The sequence below is a fragment of the Brienomyrus brachyistius genome, chromosome 3 (assembly GCF_023856365.1).
Source record: "Brienomyrus brachyistius isolate T26 chromosome 3, BBRACH_0.4, whole genome shotgun sequence".
Lineage (NCBI taxonomy): Eukaryota > Metazoa > Chordata > Actinopteri > Osteoglossiformes > Mormyridae > Brienomyrus > Brienomyrus brachyistius.
The window spans coordinates 2,119,900-2,137,966 of record NC_064535.1 but is presented as its reverse complement, the minus strand read 5'-3'; the positions used below and the strand labels follow the sequence as shown (position 1 = coordinate 2,137,966).

At 52.7% G+C, this 18,067-nt stretch overlaps 1 protein-coding gene across 1 annotated transcript in view; it reads left to right on the top strand.

The window, feature by feature from the left end:
- The window catches only part of lmbrd1 (LMBR1 domain containing 1), a 33,300-nt gene that overhangs the window by 1,217 nt on the left and 14,016 nt on the right, over positions 1-18,067 (top strand). The window contains exons 2-12 of the mRNA XM_049007524.1: positions 1,418-1,594; positions 3,808-3,871; positions 7,376-7,473; positions 7,899-7,966; positions 9,895-9,980; positions 11,398-11,471; positions 14,178-14,303; positions 14,694-14,846; positions 15,945-16,009; positions 16,200-16,302; positions 17,831-17,935. Of these exons, the coding sequence (XP_048863481.1) occupies positions 1,418-1,594; positions 3,808-3,871; positions 7,376-7,473; positions 7,899-7,966; positions 9,895-9,980; positions 11,398-11,471; positions 14,178-14,303; positions 14,694-14,846; positions 15,945-16,009; positions 16,200-16,302; positions 17,831-17,935 (1,119 nt within the window). The remainder of the gene's footprint in view (positions 1-1,417; positions 1,595-3,807; positions 3,872-7,375; positions 7,474-7,898; positions 7,967-9,894; positions 9,981-11,397; positions 11,472-14,177; positions 14,304-14,693; positions 14,847-15,944; positions 16,010-16,199; positions 16,303-17,830; positions 17,936-18,067) is intronic.

Genomic DNA, 18,067 nt, shown 5'->3' with positions numbered 1-18,067 from the left:
TAGTCCACAGGGTGAATATGGTTGTATGACAGGTGACACTCAGAGTGGGCCACCAATGTGACTGACTGTCACTGGATTATCCTGCCCTATAAACTCGCCACTGAGGGCTGAAATCACATTTGCATCCCTCTTTTTCAAGTCGTCTGTCTGTGCTTGTCTTTGAAACTTAAAAGTTGTTTATATTTCATTAAACAGCGAATTTTAAATTATGCACAGCTGATCTAAGCGACACTGTGCTGATATTTTGACTTTGAAACTTTTGCTTGAATGAACTTCTCAGTCAGTCAGTGTTAGAATGTGCTGGAATGTGACTCAGGGCTTGTCATATTTGAATGATCAGCCACTGTGGGCCTGGATGTTAATTCTGCTTGCTCTTTGTGCATATTGCCGTATTTGTGTCTCCTGTTCTGCTTGGGTTTCTGGTCTTTTCCGAACATGCCACTGTCTGTCTGCCCAATGTGTTTGCCTGAAATGTTCCACCCACACCCGAGACCCGCACTGTGCCCTTGATCACGCCAGCAGTGCCCTGGGCGCACATGGGGTCAGACTCAACTCGTCACTTGATCACATGTCTCCATAGTCTCAGGGCTGTGATTGGCCCGTCTGCAAATGTCAGCCCCGCCTCAGTAGGTTTGTGTTTGACCGTGTCCTAACAGCGTGTGATGCGTCCCCCCTTCCTGTCCAGCACAGTACACTGCCCTCGCTGTCCCCGATAGACCAAAAATGCCTCTCACCGATCACTTTATTTCATGTTTACGTAAAGAATGCAAATATTCTTTTCAAACTGGGGAGATGTGTTCTAAGCTGAGAGTAGAATATTGATACTTTATTGATCCCTGTGGGCCTATTTTGTTAGACTCCATGAGACGCACAGACATGGTCTGCAGTGTTTCTGCCGGTAACATTTCTTTGTGACGGCCCCCCCACGCCGACAATCGTTGCCGTCGCTTGAGAAGTCTGATTCCTGCCTCACTCCCTGTGCATGCTGTATGGAATTCAGCAATTAGCCGAGCAACAGCCTTTTTATGTTGTCATTAAAGAGATACTATTCAGAAGGTATAAAATAATGAATATATTTAGGTTTTTTCCAAGGAAAAGAAAGATAGGAGAAGTAGCTAAATAGAGCAGGCAATTAGTTGGGGGGGGGGGGGACGACACATCTCTCTCCTCTCTCTCATATCCCAATCACACACACACACTGAAAGCCGCTTAGATATCGCTGGTTACCATTATGGTGTTGGGAGGGAATCGGAGCAAAACAGTAAATATACCCGTTAATCTATCCTGTAGTAACGTTAGCGGTAACTTTCTCACGCGGCTCCAGTATGAATGTAAATGTTTTATTGTTTGTCAATGAATGAATGAATGAATGAGCCTTGGCCTCCTCTCCTCGCTCTCTCTCTCCCCCGTCCCGCAGGTGATCCTGGCCTTCTGCTGGGTCTACATCCGGAGGTACCAGAGTCACCAGGAGAGCGAGGTGCTCTCCACCATCACGGCCATATGTGCTCTGGCCATTGCACTCATCACGTCAGCCCTGCTGCCCGTGGACATCTTCCTGGTGTCCTACATGAAGTATCCCAATGGGACGTATAAGGTACGTGCCAGGGGGTCAGCTTGGAGGGGACAGAGCAGTGCTCTCATCTTCTCCTACGCAGTCTTGTCTATGGCCATGTTATTCTTGTAATGCGAAACAGCCCTTAACCTGATGTGAGGTCATTCCCCGGGAACTGGCATCTCCCCAGATTTATGTTCGCAGCACATGCTTTTCATCCTGATTGGCACAAGAGCGGCGTTATCACTTACACAGTTGGTGTTTTTTTAGGCCAGCTGTTCCGAGTCCAGCAGGTTGCTCTCTTATCCTGGACACCGACACCGAGCTGACTTACTCTGCGTCAGTCTTGGGGGAGTACAGTGCACCTTTCCTATTGTTCGCGGAAACTAGGACACCATTGTTGTGTGGGGGGCGTACGTGGTAGTCAGGTCAAAGGAGGAATACTCCGTCGTCTCGGTGGAGCCGGAGAAATTCAGCCTGTGCTGCCGTTTGGGCTTCTTCTGATTGGACGCCTCTGACTTAGGAAGGCAGCTTCTTGGTGGTTTATTAGTGTAAGATTGGGAGAGGAACCATGGGGCTGTCATGAGGACAGGATGGAATAGCCAAGTGTTTCAGCTGATTCGGCAGCGTCTGACGTGGCTGTTACTGCGGCGACCACTGGGGGACTGGAACCAGGAAGTGCCTGCTTATGTATCTGATGAGACATTGGGGAATTACAGTAAAATAACATAGCAGGACAGTGTGTGCCCACTTCCCTTTTGGTGTCTCCAGCTTTTACTGGACTCAAAAGTGAAAGAACTAATCCAGATACGCATAATGCATAAAAGAGATCGTTAAGGAGCACTGTACCTTCCAGTTAACGTTATCTGAAGATTTTATCATTTTATCATAAGCACCAATAATGTGGAACAACAAGCAGTGTGAGTTTGGGTGGTGCTGCAGTGACATGGTGCCCAGAGTCTCTGCTCTTCAGTGTGATGAACGGTTCAGTTTGTTTGGTTACTCTAGGCCCCTTCACTCTCTGTCTGTGTCATATCTGCTGGTGTCCTGTCTCTTCATGTTTAGGAGGTTTAGGTAGGTTTTTATTAAACTGAAGCGTCTGTGTGACTGAGTCTTTTTCGTTTACTAACAGGAAATTCAGACCCGTGTGTGTTTATTCCTTGCAGGTTAGAGACGAAGTACTTTTGTCCGGTGGGTTGAATGGTTTGATTTGTGGCCCCCACGCTATTTAAGGGTGAATTCTCCCTTGTTTGATGGCATTTCGTTATGCGGAGCGATGTTTCCGATTCCACTCGCATCTTTTAATAGATCAGAAACATCGTTAACCTTTAGCTGCCGTTACCCCGTGTAAATACGTTGTGCGTGTCATTAAAATGTAGCCGACACATGCAAGCAGAGCAGAAATTAGCATGGCGAGTGAGGAACTGTGCAGTCGGAGGTCGTGGCTGTGACCCCCCCGCCCCCCCGTTTAACTTTTTCGTGCTGTCTGATCCGTCCCCGAAAGCCGGATGGCAGCAGAGAAGTCCTGCATGATTTATAAGGGAACAATCTCTCCTGGCGTGGGGGCGATGCGGACGCCTGGCTGCTTCACCACTCGCGACTGCGACGTGCACGGGGACGTCCAGCACATCACCAGTGCCGCACTGTCCTGCTCCGCCCCTGGGCCGGTCCCCACGGGGACGTCCAGCGCATCACCAGCGCCGCACTGTCCAGCTCCGCCCCTGTCCAGCTCCGCCCCCTGGCCGGTCCCCAGCAACGCTGACGCCACAGGAGAGTCATGTGAAGTGATACGGTTTCCAAAGTTAATTTTATCCCTCAAGTCCCTATCAGTAATCGCTGTCACTGATTGGTCCTGGGCTGGGCCCTGCTCTACGCTCTATGTGGAATTACTACAGCTGACAGGCAGGGCGCCTGTGTCAGTCGCAGTGATACTAGTGAGATGCCTGCCTCGCCAACACATGAGCTGCATGCATGTGCGTCTGCTGGAGTATCTCGTGGTTCCTGGACCCACTTGTGGTCATTTATCAGTGACCCAGCACCCCCTCCCCCACACCTTCTCACCATGGCAGCACCGTCAGAAGACAGGGCCAGCGGTGGGCCTTCCCGGCAGTGGAGCCATCACCTCTGCATCCTCAAACAAACGTAGAGCTAAGCGATGAGTGGGAGGATCGCCCTGGTGATGGTGCTGCACTCCGTCCAGCGGGCAGTGGGCCTGGGCCCAACATTCCCGCTGATGCCTCTCTCTCTTGTTTCAGGAGTGGGCCGCCAGCAATGAGACCAGAGCACAGATGGAGGACACGGTCTTGTACGGATACTACAGTGAGCGTCCGCTCCGGCCCTTTAGCGGCATTGCGGGAAGTGGGTGGGAGAATGTGTGGATAGGAACCGGCTGTCACCAGCGTGTGGCACTCGCTCCGCACTGCTGGCTTTAGCATTCTCACTGTGGAATAATAATGATGATGATGATAATGATATTATTATTATTATTATTATTATTATTAATAATAATAATAAATGTTACAGGCCTCTCACTCACTGAGTACTGAGCACACCTGATCTGACCCCCCCCACCCCTGCAGCCTGTTAGGGTTAGAGTGCGTTTCTGCGATCAGAAGGTTGCTGGTTCAAATTCTACGGCAGAGTAATGTCACCCTTGGGCCCCTGAGCAAGACCTTTAACTCCCCAACTTCTCCAGGGACTTGGATGAAAGCATCTGCTAAATAAATAGAACTTAATATTTTACGCCAGGGGTGGCCGCTCTCGTCCTGAAAGGGCTGTTATGTATGCAGGTTTTTACTGCAGTTCCCTAATTAGATTACTAATTAGAGGACTGATTGGATGAAGAGTCCTCACACCCGCATAAACACCAGCCCTTCGCGGATAAGATTGGCCACCCCTGTTTTACACCTTTCTTGGTCTTCCATGTGTGGCAGTGAGGTGACACCCTTCCTGTAAGCTAGCGGCTCCTCTGCGTCTGCAGTCGGCACGCGGCAGGGCGCGGCGTGAGGCTCCCTCCAGCAGGTGGCGACGGCAGCACATCTGTCTGTACTCAGCTCATGCACAGGAAGTGAAGCGGCAAGCAGTACAGGCTCCTAACGATGGAAAAATACGCGTTCTTGTTGATTAGCAGAAATCGGAGCTCTAACGTTGGATGGAAAAATTAAGCGTAAATCCCTATGAATAAATGCATGTGGGAATTTATTGAAGTATGTTACTCTTCTCTTCATGATGTGCCATGGATTTGTTACATTACTGCATCAGACCATTTCTGTATTTGTTGCTCATATGTGGATTTTTCCATGTATAAAACTCGGTATCGTGAAATGATCTTGTTTATTAGTTCAGCCCATTACACTTGTGAATTTCAATTTATTAAAGTAGGTGTGATGTAATTGTAGCTGTGAGTGTAAACAGTTCAGAGTGTAAGGAGTGGTATTCAAGGGCTTGCCTTGACTTCCCTGGCCTCGCCTGTGCTGATTGGCTGAGACTCAGAGGCACGGTTTTAGCAGGTCACGCGCAGACACACTTGATAGCGCAGTGGCTGATGACACAGCAGTGCGTTGACGCTGTGGCTCGGATGACTTTCGCAGGCATCGTGGGAGAGTGCGTTGTCCTGCTGGCCGCTGGTCTTCGTTTACTGGCCTTGACAAATGTCAGCCAAAGCCGGCGCCACTCTGTGACACCCCCCCCCCCCCCCCCACATTTCGGGGGGGTGAAGGGGGCCAGAGTAGAGGGGCGGGTTTCCCATGAGATGCACTAATAAATCTGTGCCATTCACTGTGTGTTTTTTTTTTTTTTTTTTTTTTTTCTTTTTCAAAGCGGTGCTGGGGAATGTTCCAGTGTTGTGGAACATTCCGGTGGACTGTCGATGGCACATGCGCGTACTGAGTGAGCAGCCGCTTGTGAAAGCCTTAAATCTGCCGCTGTGTAGGCTCACTGCTGATCTGAGAGCAGCCGAAACCCTCCAGCGGTGAGCTGTGGCGTCTGTCAGCTGACCTGCGGCAGGGCGATACAGGAAGCCCTCAGGTGCTGCCGTTCTCGCATTAACGGTGTGGTGGCGACTGGATTGCGAAGGAAAGAGGCAGGTTTCGGGGGCCGATTTCTGCGTGACTTCAGTTACCAGCGATTACTGAAGGTGGTGAGATGAGAGGCATTTATAAGCGCTGGGGTGTCCTGAAGGGTGAGCGTTCAAGAGTGAGAGTCCAAGATGCGCAGCCACCTACACTCATCCTGTAGAGAATGACAGAGGATTAAGCCGCAGGGCTGATGGTGACAGAGCATAGCGCCACCTAGATGCCAGTCCTGTCCCAGTGTGGCGCTCCCCGTTATCAGGGTGACTGTCTGCCTCTGCCCCAGTGTTTCATCCCTGTCCTGCCTGCTGGTGGTGCTCATGTTCCACCTCAGGACGGGAGCTTGATTTGCGATACCAAGGCGGGGATGGTCACTGTCTCCTGGGATTCATGCAGTGAAGAGCAGCGCGAGATGTCCGCAGCTACTGGGCACGGCGACTTACTGAATATTCTGGAATGATGTCTCTCGGGCTATTGGGCAGAAGGCAGCATTTCTGGATAGAAGTGGAATCGTTTTTTGGCTCAGTGAGTTATGGTTTTGCTTACAGCCTGCACCTCTGCCCCCCCCCCCCCCCCCCATTGTGCATTTCCTGCAGGCTCTTTCGGGGGCTTAGTGCTAGCAACAGCATCCATTACCCCGGACACCCCCATCCCCCAATGGGCTTAACCGAGCTGGATGCCGCTGACGGTCTGTGTGGGGGAAAGTAGAGAGGTTGTGGGCCTGTGCGAAGTCGACATGTGTGTCTCACGCATGCTGAAGGCCACGGATCGGAGTGAGACAGCAGTAAAACTCAGTGGTGCTGGGCCTCGTTTGCCGAACCCGTGTCAGCCTGTGTTCTGGGAAAGACTCTGTCATTTTGCATCAATGTTGCCTTGAAGCTCTAAGCATGAGCGAAACTCGCGGTACGATTCGACCACTTCTTGGCCAAGCAGGGCTGTGTAATAGGTGTGAATGTGCTGCGTTCGTCCTGGGGCTTTACCATAGCCTTCCACAGAATTAAAATGACTTGTCACTATGCAGGCGTGTTCCCTGAAATTCCCTCAGGGGGGCAGTGTGGCACTTTTCTGGCTCTTGCAGGTGCCTGGCCGGGTCGCGGTAGCGCCAAGCTAATGCCGAAAACAAAAATGCAGCCTTTTTCTGGAGAAGTTTCCCCATTGATGCAAAAATGTGTCGTAAACAAATCTGAGAAGTATTCCTGCCCCTTTTGAATAGTGATCGCTTAGACTCCCCATCGAGGGCCCGCCCCCCCACAAGTGTGCACATACTGGTTTTATCTCCCGGTTTAATTTGTTCGTTTTCTCCAGCGGCGTTTCTACTCCCCTCCTCGGGTGTTAATGTCCTGATTAGCCGCCCCTGGGGGTGTCTGCCTTCCCTGACATTCACTGGAATGTGATTAAGACCGAAACACACCCATACTGTCTGTGGAGCGGGGGGGGTTTTGGGTTCAAAAAGTAATGGAGAACCCCCAGCCCCCCTTAGTGCAGTTTTTCCTGCATCCTTGGGGACCAGCAGACAGTCCAAGTTTCTGCTCCCTCCCAGTCCCTCGGAGACTCACAGACAGTCTACATTGTTGCTCCCTCCCAGCTCCCAGTCCTTCAGGGGGGTCCCCGAGGACCAGCTTGGGAAGCACTAGCTTAGAGTTATTGACTGTTTGTGGCTGAAAGGGGGACGCACATGTGTGGTTTGTGTGGCTATCAGACCCTTGCGGGCCCAGTGCTTTCAGTTCATTTTCTCCTCCTCCTCCTCTCCCAGCCCTGTACTCCATCACCCTGTTCTGTGTCTTCCTCTGGATTCCCTTCGTGTATTTCTACTATGAGGAGAAGGACGACGACACCGCGGACGCCTGCCTGGTGAGTCCCCGGCGCCGTGGCCGTAGTTCCCTGTCACTCGTGTAGATTGCAGCCCTGCTGAAATCAGCGTGTTCCGCGGAGTTTGTGTGACTCGTCTGTCTGTCCAAAGACATGCAGCTATCTTCACTCTGTGACTCTGTGGTGCCCCTAGTGGCTGCAGTTGGCACTGCGTGCGTCTCGCTCCCATGATATGCCCTGTACTTCCGGGGCTCGGCTCTCTGGCTCTCTATGGACCACTTGGTCCTGGGAACCACACCGCACGCGGTGAGACGTCTCTGGAGCGATGATGGGCCCCGGTTGAGGCCAGCCCTGCTGGGCTCGGTGTGGATCGCTCTCAATGGCAGGATATGAATTACTCTCCTTGACGAATGGGAATTTATTACAATCCAATTAAGCATTAAGTGTGATTTCTCCTTTCATTACAGCCAGTGAAGAATGCGCTGAAGTACACAATTGGATTTATTATTGTGTGCACGGCGCTGCTGCTAATTGGGTAAGTAGCGGGCCGCTTGCCATTATTAATGATCTTGGTCCTCATCAGCGAAGCCGTGTCTCGCGGGGACCTGGCTGTCCGTGGCTGCAGCCAGGACACCCGAATTAGCCTGGGCCCTCTGCAAGGTAGCAGCTAGCCTGGAGGCTAACACACAAGCTAATTGGACCCTCATTTCACACAGTGGGGCTCCTTTAACCAGGGTCTTTAACTAATAATAACTGTTATTACTTTTACACCATTACATTTTTAACGACCGTCAAAGTTGTAAATGTTATGTAGAATGTCGGAATATTGTTGCATAGAAGTTTTCATCATAACGACGATCGCATGGCCACGTGACATTTTTAATTGGCGCACCATTGGACAGCTTATATGATTCTTCAGCATATGACTGGACAGATCGTATGATTCACCGACGTGTGATTGGACACCCTGCACGATTCGTCGCTGTAAGGGTCCTCTGAGTGGGCCGTGTGCTTCTGTGGCAGGTCTCGCGCTCCCGCCTGAGCGCCTCGGTTAAATGTAATGGATTCCTTTGCAGTGGAACATGCCAGCACTTCAGGTCACATGATTTAATGTGCTGCCAAGCATTAAATGGAGGCCAGGGGGCCCTGCCAACCTGAGTGGATAGGGCCCTCCGCCACCCCCCCGCCGGCTCATCGCAGATGACCGAGGTAGAAAAGTCCGGTTCTTTGTCCGATAGAAACAATTTACTCCCAGTCTTAGTGTTCGGAGCCCAGTTGTGCTAGTTGCTGGTTTCTGTGCTCTACCAGCGCTGCCAGTGCTCTGCCTCCATTACCAGATCTCCTATGTGGAGGTTCACTTGCCTTCATTTGGAAATGAATATGGAGGTCCTCCTACTTCCTGAGGACCAGTCTCCTCGGGTCTTCCTGCCAACCTCCCTAGCCTCCCCTCCCATGAAAAGCACGATGCAGCATGATTTTCAGTGGGATGGTCACTGAACGTCACTGTCAAGTGTCTCTCTTGCTTGGGGCTTCCTGTTCTCCTGGACGGTGACCCCATTCGCTCTTCTCGCCGCTTTAGTCTGGGAATCGCACTGGTGATTTATGCTTGCATCCAGGGCGGTGGAGATGCGGTCCGGTTGATGAATGATGTCTGAGACACTCTCAGCAGCCTAGTGGCAGCTGAATCTAACCCAGGGCATAATCAGAGCCGCTTTAAGATTTGCTGTGGTTTTATGGAGGTTCATTTCATTTAAGGAGACCTCAGGTAGCTACGGATCTTCCTACGGGCCAAAAGTCAGATCATGATAATTAAAGGTAATAATTAGTACCTAGGACTGCTTGTTGGGTTCCTCGTGTCTTATTTAATGGCTTTTTGGATCAGACTGACTCCCGCATGGAGGTGCTCTCTCTTATGCACCAGCTGCCCCATAAATCAGCCTGACCGGCAGGCAGAGTTACTGCCGGCCCTCTGTGATTTCTCTGACTGTCTGGCGTCTTGCTGCTCTGGCTCCAGCTGCTTGGGGATTTTTGGATCCAGCAGATCCCAGGTGCAGCCTTCACGTCCATGTGGACAACCAGACAGCTGTACATCAAGCCGGCCCCTTGGACCCTGAGTGTCTCTGCTCTGATTTGGCTCCATTTGCTGGCTTCTTATCAGTTGTAATCCACAGTGTCACAGTTAGTAAGCCACACCCCCCAGTGTCACAGTTAGTAAGCCACACCCCCCAGTGTCACAGTTAGTAAGCCATACCCCCCAGTGTCACAGTAGCAAAAGCAGCCCCTTTTAACCTCCAGCCTGGTATATCATAAATGTACAGTTTGTCGAAATTGACAGTTGCAATATTTATTTGGCACCGTGAAGGCGTGCATCTGCAACTCGGTACGGTTTATCTAGCGGTGCTGACCTGATTCCAGCATCCTTATGCTACTTGGCCACCAGTAACTGCTGCCTTCTCCTTGCAGGGCGTTTGTCCCTCTGGACCCCCCCAGTCAGAATGCCACCCAGTGGGAGAAGGTGCAGTTCCTGTTCCAGGAGCTGGGAAGCAGCCGTGAGTCTGATCGTCCATTAAGCTCCCATAATCCTCAGCAGGAAAGTGGGGAGAGGAGTGGGTGGGTGTGGGGAGGAGCAGGAGGACAGGAAGATATGGGGAGGAGCCTTACCCCTGCTCATCCTGGGGGGTTAATTGAGTCCAAACGCCAGGCTGTCAGTCACTAGTTCCTGCTTCAGGGTGACTGCGCGGCCCGGTCAGTCCCAACAGCGCCCCCATGTGTCACCGCTCCTGTTTGCCCCCGTCTTGCCTCCCTGTGCCCCTTCAGGTGTTCCTGTAACTCAGAGCTCATATGTCGATGGGGGGGGGCAATGATCCTGCTCTGATATTTACAGCCCTTGCCGTCAGCCTTGTGCTCTCTTAAATCTAGCTGCTAACTAAAATCAAATCAGAGGAATAATTTTTCTTGTTCCTGCCAGTCTGCAGACGTCCATCATGCTGTAAGGGATGTAAGCGCCGCAGGAAATGCGTCGGGGCATGCGACTCTGTGTCGGCTTTGAGTCCCGCTGATATACTGAGCCGTACCACCTCGAGGTTATGGGTCCCATACACTCAGCCTGAATAATGCATTTTTTAGAACGCAGTGTTTGCATGGGTTATGGTGCAGAGTGCCCCCTGGCCCTGCCTGGCTCTGGCGCAGGATCAATGGGCCCAGCTGACCCCGCTCTGCCTCTGCGGCACGCCCTGCGTCTCCTCTCAGAGCAGACGCCGCTAGATAAGAGCCCTTTTCACACTATCACTTAGACTAAACACCCTTTGTGGAATCCCCCGGATGTTTCTGGAAGTTAACTGAGGGGCCACAAACAGCCAGGTCTCTCAAGGAGCTGTCGCCTTCTGAGCTAAGAGGATGATCGCAGAGATGCTGAAAACCCCCGGTATGCATTTGTCTGCCGTGGGGGATAATTCATTTGATTTCATTTCTTCCCATGAAGCTGGGAACTCGGCTCACTCATTGCTGTAGGTTGTGGAATCAAGGCCCCGGAAACCATGAATCTGTACATCGGTTTCTCACTGCTGGGCTGAAGGTGCAGGTCATGGGATCAAGGTCCCAGAGACGGACCACCTTATGGTCTCTTTCTTACCCCTGAGGAACAGGATTGGGGGCTGAGGATGGGGGGGTTCAGAGTGTGGGGGTGCAGAAGGCTTTCTCTGGTTCGCCAGCGGTGGCCAGCTGGGGAGGCGGGCAGCATGTCTCTGTGAATCACCCTCAGCCCTCTCTTCTGCTGACACATGACATGAACCTGTCTGCCTTACCCTCTTTCTCCTGGTGGCCGGGAGTCTTCCTCAATTATGGTGAAGTGGCACCACACCTGGGGGGGTGCTGTTTATGTCTGTGCAGAGCCTAAGGGGACCTGGGGGGGGTGGGGATTCGGAGACGGTGCCCCCGGTGAGCGTCTGTTCTGTGTTTGTTTCGCAGATGGCCTGGCTGCCATCTCGTTCTCCATCAGCACCCTGACCCTCATCGGTATGCTGGCTGTTGTCACCTACACAGTAAGTACGCAGCAGAACGGCCTGCAGGGGGCACTGTCAGCCTGCCCCTCTCACCCTCCATGCTCAATGTGCACATCTTGCTCCCCTTATCTGCCTTTCTAAACTGTGAGGCCCCTCATATCTGCCTTAATTTTGGTCCCCTCGGGACACCATAGTTCCTGTGTCTTCCCGGTATGAACGGAGGCCGCAGTGACACTTATTTATGTCAGCTGTCTGTCAGAGCTGCTGGAGGAGGGTGGGGCTGATCAGCAGGGGGCGCTGTGGGGCTATTGTGCGATACGCTGCCCCCCCCCCCATTCTCTACACAATGCTGTTAATTACCTCGTAGCCCAGTGCCACTGAGTACAGCAGCAGGTAGCCTGTAGGCTTCATTATCGTCGTCCCCCTAATGAGCCACCGTTGCGATGGCACTCAGCCGATCTGCGGTCAGTCAGCAGAGGGCTGGGATCGGCGTCCCTCCGGCGCCTTCCGCGAGAGAGAGGCATGCCGTTGGACATTAGCGGGTTTCGCTCCTCTTCGGTGTATTTACAGACGTGGGGGTTGGTCGTCACTCTCCGCTGTTACTGCACGCCATTAAGCTAATGGAAGCTAAGTGGCAGGCCCCGTATGCGGCGCTGTCGCCCCCTAACTGCTGCTTAAATTATGGCGGGGCTGTCTCTGAGGTGAGCAGTCAGTCTTCATTCAGCGCGGTGGACAGTGTGGCCCGGCTGCTCTCTAAATAAACGCACGGCCAGCGTTTATCTGGCCGGAGATGCAGCCAGATTAATGTCCGTCCGCCGCAGGAGAAATGCAGCTGTCACCTCTTCCGGGGAATTTTACGTCCTGCCTGTTTATTGTTGTTTTGGGGTGTGTTTTACCTTAATGGGGGTGTAGCGGCCTGGCTGTATAATAGCCCTGGGTTTGGCTGCCCCCCCCATTTGCATCTTATTTATTTCCCAGATGCTTTCATCCAAAGATTGAGAGGAGCAGGGTTAAGGGCCGTGGAATCACTCAGCGGACCCTGGGATTTGAACCTGTGGCCCTCTGGTTATGGGCACTGCGTGCCAGCCCTCTGGGCCTTGCTGAGCATTGGTGGCTGCGGGCAGGTGGGGTTCTGCTGAGGATCTGCCATCCCTCTGATTCCCACCTTCTTTGCTCTTTTTGTTTGTGATGTCGCCATATTCCCTGTAATGATGTAACTGTCAGTTTAATGCTTTTTTTCCCCCATTTTAATCTGCAATTTGGTGACCGTTTGCAAGCTATGAAATTGTTTGTGGGGAAAATTCCGGAACTTGGAAGCCCGGAGGAGAGGCGGTGGGATTCCCATGCCAGGAATTCTGTGCAGAGTGATCCTTTTTCATTTCGCTGGTGGTTTTTCCGCACTGGTTGTCTCCTCTAGGGTGAAGGTTTCCGGAACAGGGACATGCTGTCATTTTGAAACTGAAACAGACCTGTTATTTTCTTATTATGAGGAATGACGAACTAGCTGCTCTGGCCCCGGGTTCGAAACCCCTTCCCCTGCTGGTGTTGCCACCCCAGCCTCCCCAGCCCCAGCTCTAGTGCTGCTTCAGGAGACCCCCTCCCCCTAGGTTTGAGCCCCTTTCTTTCGGCGGCTGCCTGCATCCCTCCCCCGCATATTTATCTGACCTCTGCGCCATGAATGCCTGTCTGTTCAGCCGGAGGTCTGGGGCCACCTCTGTCATCTCATTTTCTCGATTGCAGCAAAACCTCCCTTTTTGTTTTTTGATGAAGGGTGTGGGGGGGGCTTTGCGTCAGGGGGGACAGATCCCCTTTTAATGGCCCTGCTTGGTATTCTGGACAAGCCCTGGCTTAAAGAGCCCCGTGATTCATTGGGGGGGGGCACCATGGAGGTCCACGGGCCAGACTATTAGTAGCGGGTGCTGTGTACATGTCCCATGACTTTGGTCATAACGCCCCCCCCATTGTCTTTAGGATAAATGAATGAAGCTGAAAATGAATAAATGGTAAAATAGGGGCCCTGAAATGGCACCTCTCTTATCTGTAAATTGAGTCAGCCTCCTATTGTGGGTGGGAGGGGGGCGTCTGTTTCAGGGAGGTGTCATCGATCGTGAGACCTCCTGCGTTCCGCAGTGCCCGTGTGTCCATGTGCCCTACGGGCTTTTCCTGGTGGCCCCATTGATCCGGTCTCACCCGAGTATCGGAGATGGTTCCTGTATTTAATTAAAATTTGCACGTCTGGTGTCCGGGAGCCAGGCCACCCGGGGGGGGGAGTGCTTTTTATGGCCGTAATGGAAATGAGCGCCGATGTGTACGGGCATGTCTAATGAGGGGGGGTGTCAGGCTGGCCTTCACACCCCGTCCCCCCTCCATAAAGTGCTGCTTTGGAAGCTGCTGGAAGCTCTGGCAGCTCTGCGCTCCGGCTTAGTTCCCGCCACAAGGGGGCACTGTGAGGCTGTGAATGGTTCCTGGTTGCTGGCGCCACAGTCCAGCGCTGCGTCGCCGGCATCCAAAATGGTCGTTGTGTGGCTACACGCAGAAACACATCCACGACAAATCGCTCATTACCGCAGCTAAATCCAGTCGAAAGGAGGAATTAGCCTGCAGGCAGGCAGCCCACATGCGTAATGATGTTTTGTTATTTAATCTTGCAGTTTCCGTAGTCATGTGCATGTGCTCCGCTAGCTGTCCGTGCGTGGGCGGCCCCTTCGCTGGCGTGCCCCTCTCGCTTACCTCCTCCCCCCCCAGGCATACGGCATGTCCGTGCTCCCGCTCAACCTCATCAAAGGCACGCGCAGCATCGCCTACGAGCGTCTGGAGACCACGGAGGACATTGACGACATTGAGCAGCAGATCGAGAAGCTAAAATCCAAGGTTGGTGTGGCTGGCTACAGCGCTGAGTGCAGTGCCGGTTGACGCAGCAGAGAATGATGGGAAAAACGTCACCGTGTTTTGGCCCGCGACCCTGGGGGTAATTGCATTGGCCAAGAGCTGTGAGCTGTCCCTGCACCTCCTCCCTGGATCGACGAGGCTCTTCCGCTCGGGATCTAAATGTGTGCCATGCCGATTCCCAAACGGAAAGAGGCACCCCCCCACCCCTTGGGCGCTCTCTGATTGGGCCTCTCTGCCGCCAGTGGGGCTGTAGTGCCAGTGCCTCCGCTTCCTCTGTCGGCACTGTAATTCCCCACATAAAATTATCTGCACAGTGTCTGCACACCCCTCACCTTATCATATTGCCCCCCCCCCCCCCCCCCCCCCCCCCAGTGTGAGGACGGACGGCCCCTCTCGTCCAGGGACAGACGCAAGCTGCTGGACCTGGAGTCCAAGTTGAAGCTGCTGCAGCGCAGAGAGCGCCACCTGGAGGTGGCGGAGAAGAACTGCTGCACGCGGGTGGGCAGTGCTCTACGGCCCCTGAAGGTCAGACCCCTCTCTTCCTTGCCGGTTATGTATCCATCAAGGCCCCCCAGGAATGACACTGTGTGAAGCAAGTCCTACACAGGATACCCAAACTCATAATCTACCTGAAAGCCAGATGCCTGCCAGATGGTGGCGCTCTTTGTATTTGCTATGATGGTGGGAAGCGGCTCACATTTACCCCAAGGCAGTCAATGTGTGCGGGTGGCAGCAACGAATGGCTAAACCACAAGGTTTTGGAGGGTTTATTGAGGCAGCACATGTACCCTCCCACGGTCACGGCTAACCCTGAGCCCAGAGCATCTCCATGGTGTTTCTGCGAGCAGGATGACGCTCACGTCAGCAGCAGCCAGTCAGATGTGAAGCACATAAGAGACGGATGGGCTGGCGTTCAGCCTGAGGCATGTGTGTAATTTGCTTGTAATTAGCGACTGGTAGACTGATTAATGGCCTGTGAAAGTGCGCATTTACCCATGTTCGCTGTGAGATGGAGATCCTGGAGGTCTGCACGTGGACCCAGCTTTCCGCGCTCTCATGTCTAAAGGCGGTTCGCCTGCGTTTGAGACCTCAGCCAGAAGGGGGCGTTGCTAGTCACAGAGTGGAGACCCCACAAAGACAGTGACCTCTGCAGGGGGGTTTTTGGGGTCTTTTCAGGCTCTCAGCTGTTTCTCTCTGGTGCCCCCTTGTGAGTGTAATATCTGGGAATGCTGGGAAACCATGACGACACTATAATTGTGTGCTGCCAGCCGTGGAACTCTCCGGCATCTGAAAGGGCAGAATGCGGCGGCATTAATGATGGGGGTGGCTGGCCTTGTACCCGTGCTTCAGCCCCTCCCTCGGGTTTGGTCTTCGCTGTGACTGGGGCCAAAGGCTGCAGCTGCCGAGCTGCACCGACTTGGTCACATGAGAGGACAGTTGAGATGGACAGAAGGTACAGGTGAGAGCGGAGCTGCCCCACATGGATGCTGCTGCCAGACGGGCCCCGCACCCCGGACCCCGGGCCCCTGGCCATATGGGCACCTATGGATGGCGGGAGCCAGGCACTCAGGTGACATTGAAGCGTGACCCCCATGTCACATTCCTTCTCCTCATCTATTCCAGATCTTGCTGGGGATCTTCTTCATCCTGGTAGCTCTCCTGCTGGTGGTGTCCCTCTTCATCTCCAAGTGAGTTCCTGTTGCAGCTTCCCTTGCTTTCCATGCCGGTGCGTCTCTCCATCTCAAAGGAAGCTTTTGGAGCATGTTGTGGCACCTTGAGTTTGCTGCATGTGGGCACGGCCCCGCGGGGGGGGTCCTGGGGCCCTGGGGCCCTGGGGCCCTGGGGCCCGGCTCTGTGCTGATGCTCTTCTACTTGCAGCCTCGATAAAGCTCTTCACTCCGCCGGTATAAACTCCGGCTTCATCATCTTCGGGACGAACCTGACCAATCCTGTCAACGAGCTGCTGCTGGTCCTTCAGCCTGTAAGTTTGTCAGCCGCCGTTTGATATCTACATGCATACCCTCATCTCGCAAGCATCTGCACCGCTATTCTGTTGACTGACTGACTGACTGACTGACTGACTGACTGTGACTGACTGACTTCATAAAATCTGCAGGAAATTGTCAGTTTACAGTAGCACAATGCAGACATTTACACAGTAAAGAGACATTTTAACAACAATAAATAACAATAAATAGTACAAGAAGAAACAGTAACAGAGCCAGATAAGTTGGGGAAAGTTTTGCACAGAATTCTGTAGTAACGCATTACCTTGTATTACCTTTGTGTTTAGCCAGAAACTCTGCTAAATCTGCTAAAGTTTTATTTTTGTCAAGTTTGACAGCCATGGATCGTAGCCTGCCGCTAAGATTTGTGTGTCAGTGATCTAGACCGAGCTGAGGGGCCTTGTGACTGAGACATGAGGCCTCGAACCCAGAGCCGCAGCCGGGAGTCTCGCCGGTGTGTCTGTGGTTCGGCGCTGCCCTTACGGCGGTCTGCACTTCAGGCTTGATATGAAGATGATTTTATGGCTCAGCAGATGGTGCTAAACTGGATGATTTAATGTGCATTTAGACTCTGCTCACAGCACAATTAACCGCACAGAAGTGTTTTAACGAAACGTAATTCCTTATAGTTTACAATTCTAAGGGGGAGGGGGGCAGCAGAGATGCTCCAACCATTAAGTTTAAGTGGTTATTATTGAGAAACTGGAAAGTCCTGAAATGAGAATTAACACTGTAACATGGCCTGTGATGTGCATTATCAAAATGTCTTTGTGGGGTGAACGAGCGTAAAGCCCCGAGTCGAGAGCTGCCTGCCAGATTCATGATTATTTCCCAGAAGTCAGTGGGGCCTGGGAACCGCCCTCCTCTCCCGCCGCGGACGGATGAGTCGCGGACGCTGGGATTTTGGGCAGAGAGACGTGTCGGATGTTCTAAATACTCAATTTCACATATTCACCACAAATATTAAGTAAATGATTTCCTTATTTAGCAGTGTGTGGCTCAGTGGGCTAAGCTTGTATGCCTGTAATCAGAAGGTCGCCGGTTCAAACCCAGCCTCGGCACGTCTGCGGGTCCTTGAGCGAGGCCCTTAACCCCCAGCTCCCTGGGCGCCACTGCGGGTGGCTGCCCTTTGCAGACAGCTTTCCCTACAAAGAGGGAGGCGCACAGGGATCAATAAAAGTATCAATTATTATTAAATACAGAAGCCAACCATCTAGCTATTCAGTAAGCATATCGATCTGGGAACACCGCACCTTTCAGGGGAATGATATCGTATCGTAAAGGCTTGCTGAAGCTTCGAGGCAGCGTGGGTAATTAGTGCTCTTTCTGCTCGCTCGTTTGTGAGGGCACGCTGCTTCCTTTCATGTCCGTATTTGTGTCCCAGTGGTTAGTACCCACCTTTAAATCGTACGGGGGTACCCACAGGCCGCAGTGGCGACATGGAGGGTGGGCCGCTTCTGTCCTGCAGGGGGTGTGCTAACCCCCATCTGTGGCCTCTCTCAGGTGTTCCCGTTGGATTACGTCCTGATCACGGTCATCACCATGTACTTCGTCTTTACCTCCATGGCCGGCATACGCAACATGGGCATCTGGTTCGTCTGGATCCGGGTGGGTTCTCTGACGTCGTCATTTTCACTGTGTGGCAACCTTAAGGATGTTTAAAAGAGAAAAGGTTGCGGTTTTGGCAGAACATCCTGGAATGTCCTAAGCACGCTGCATTGCACGACCTTGAATGTCCTC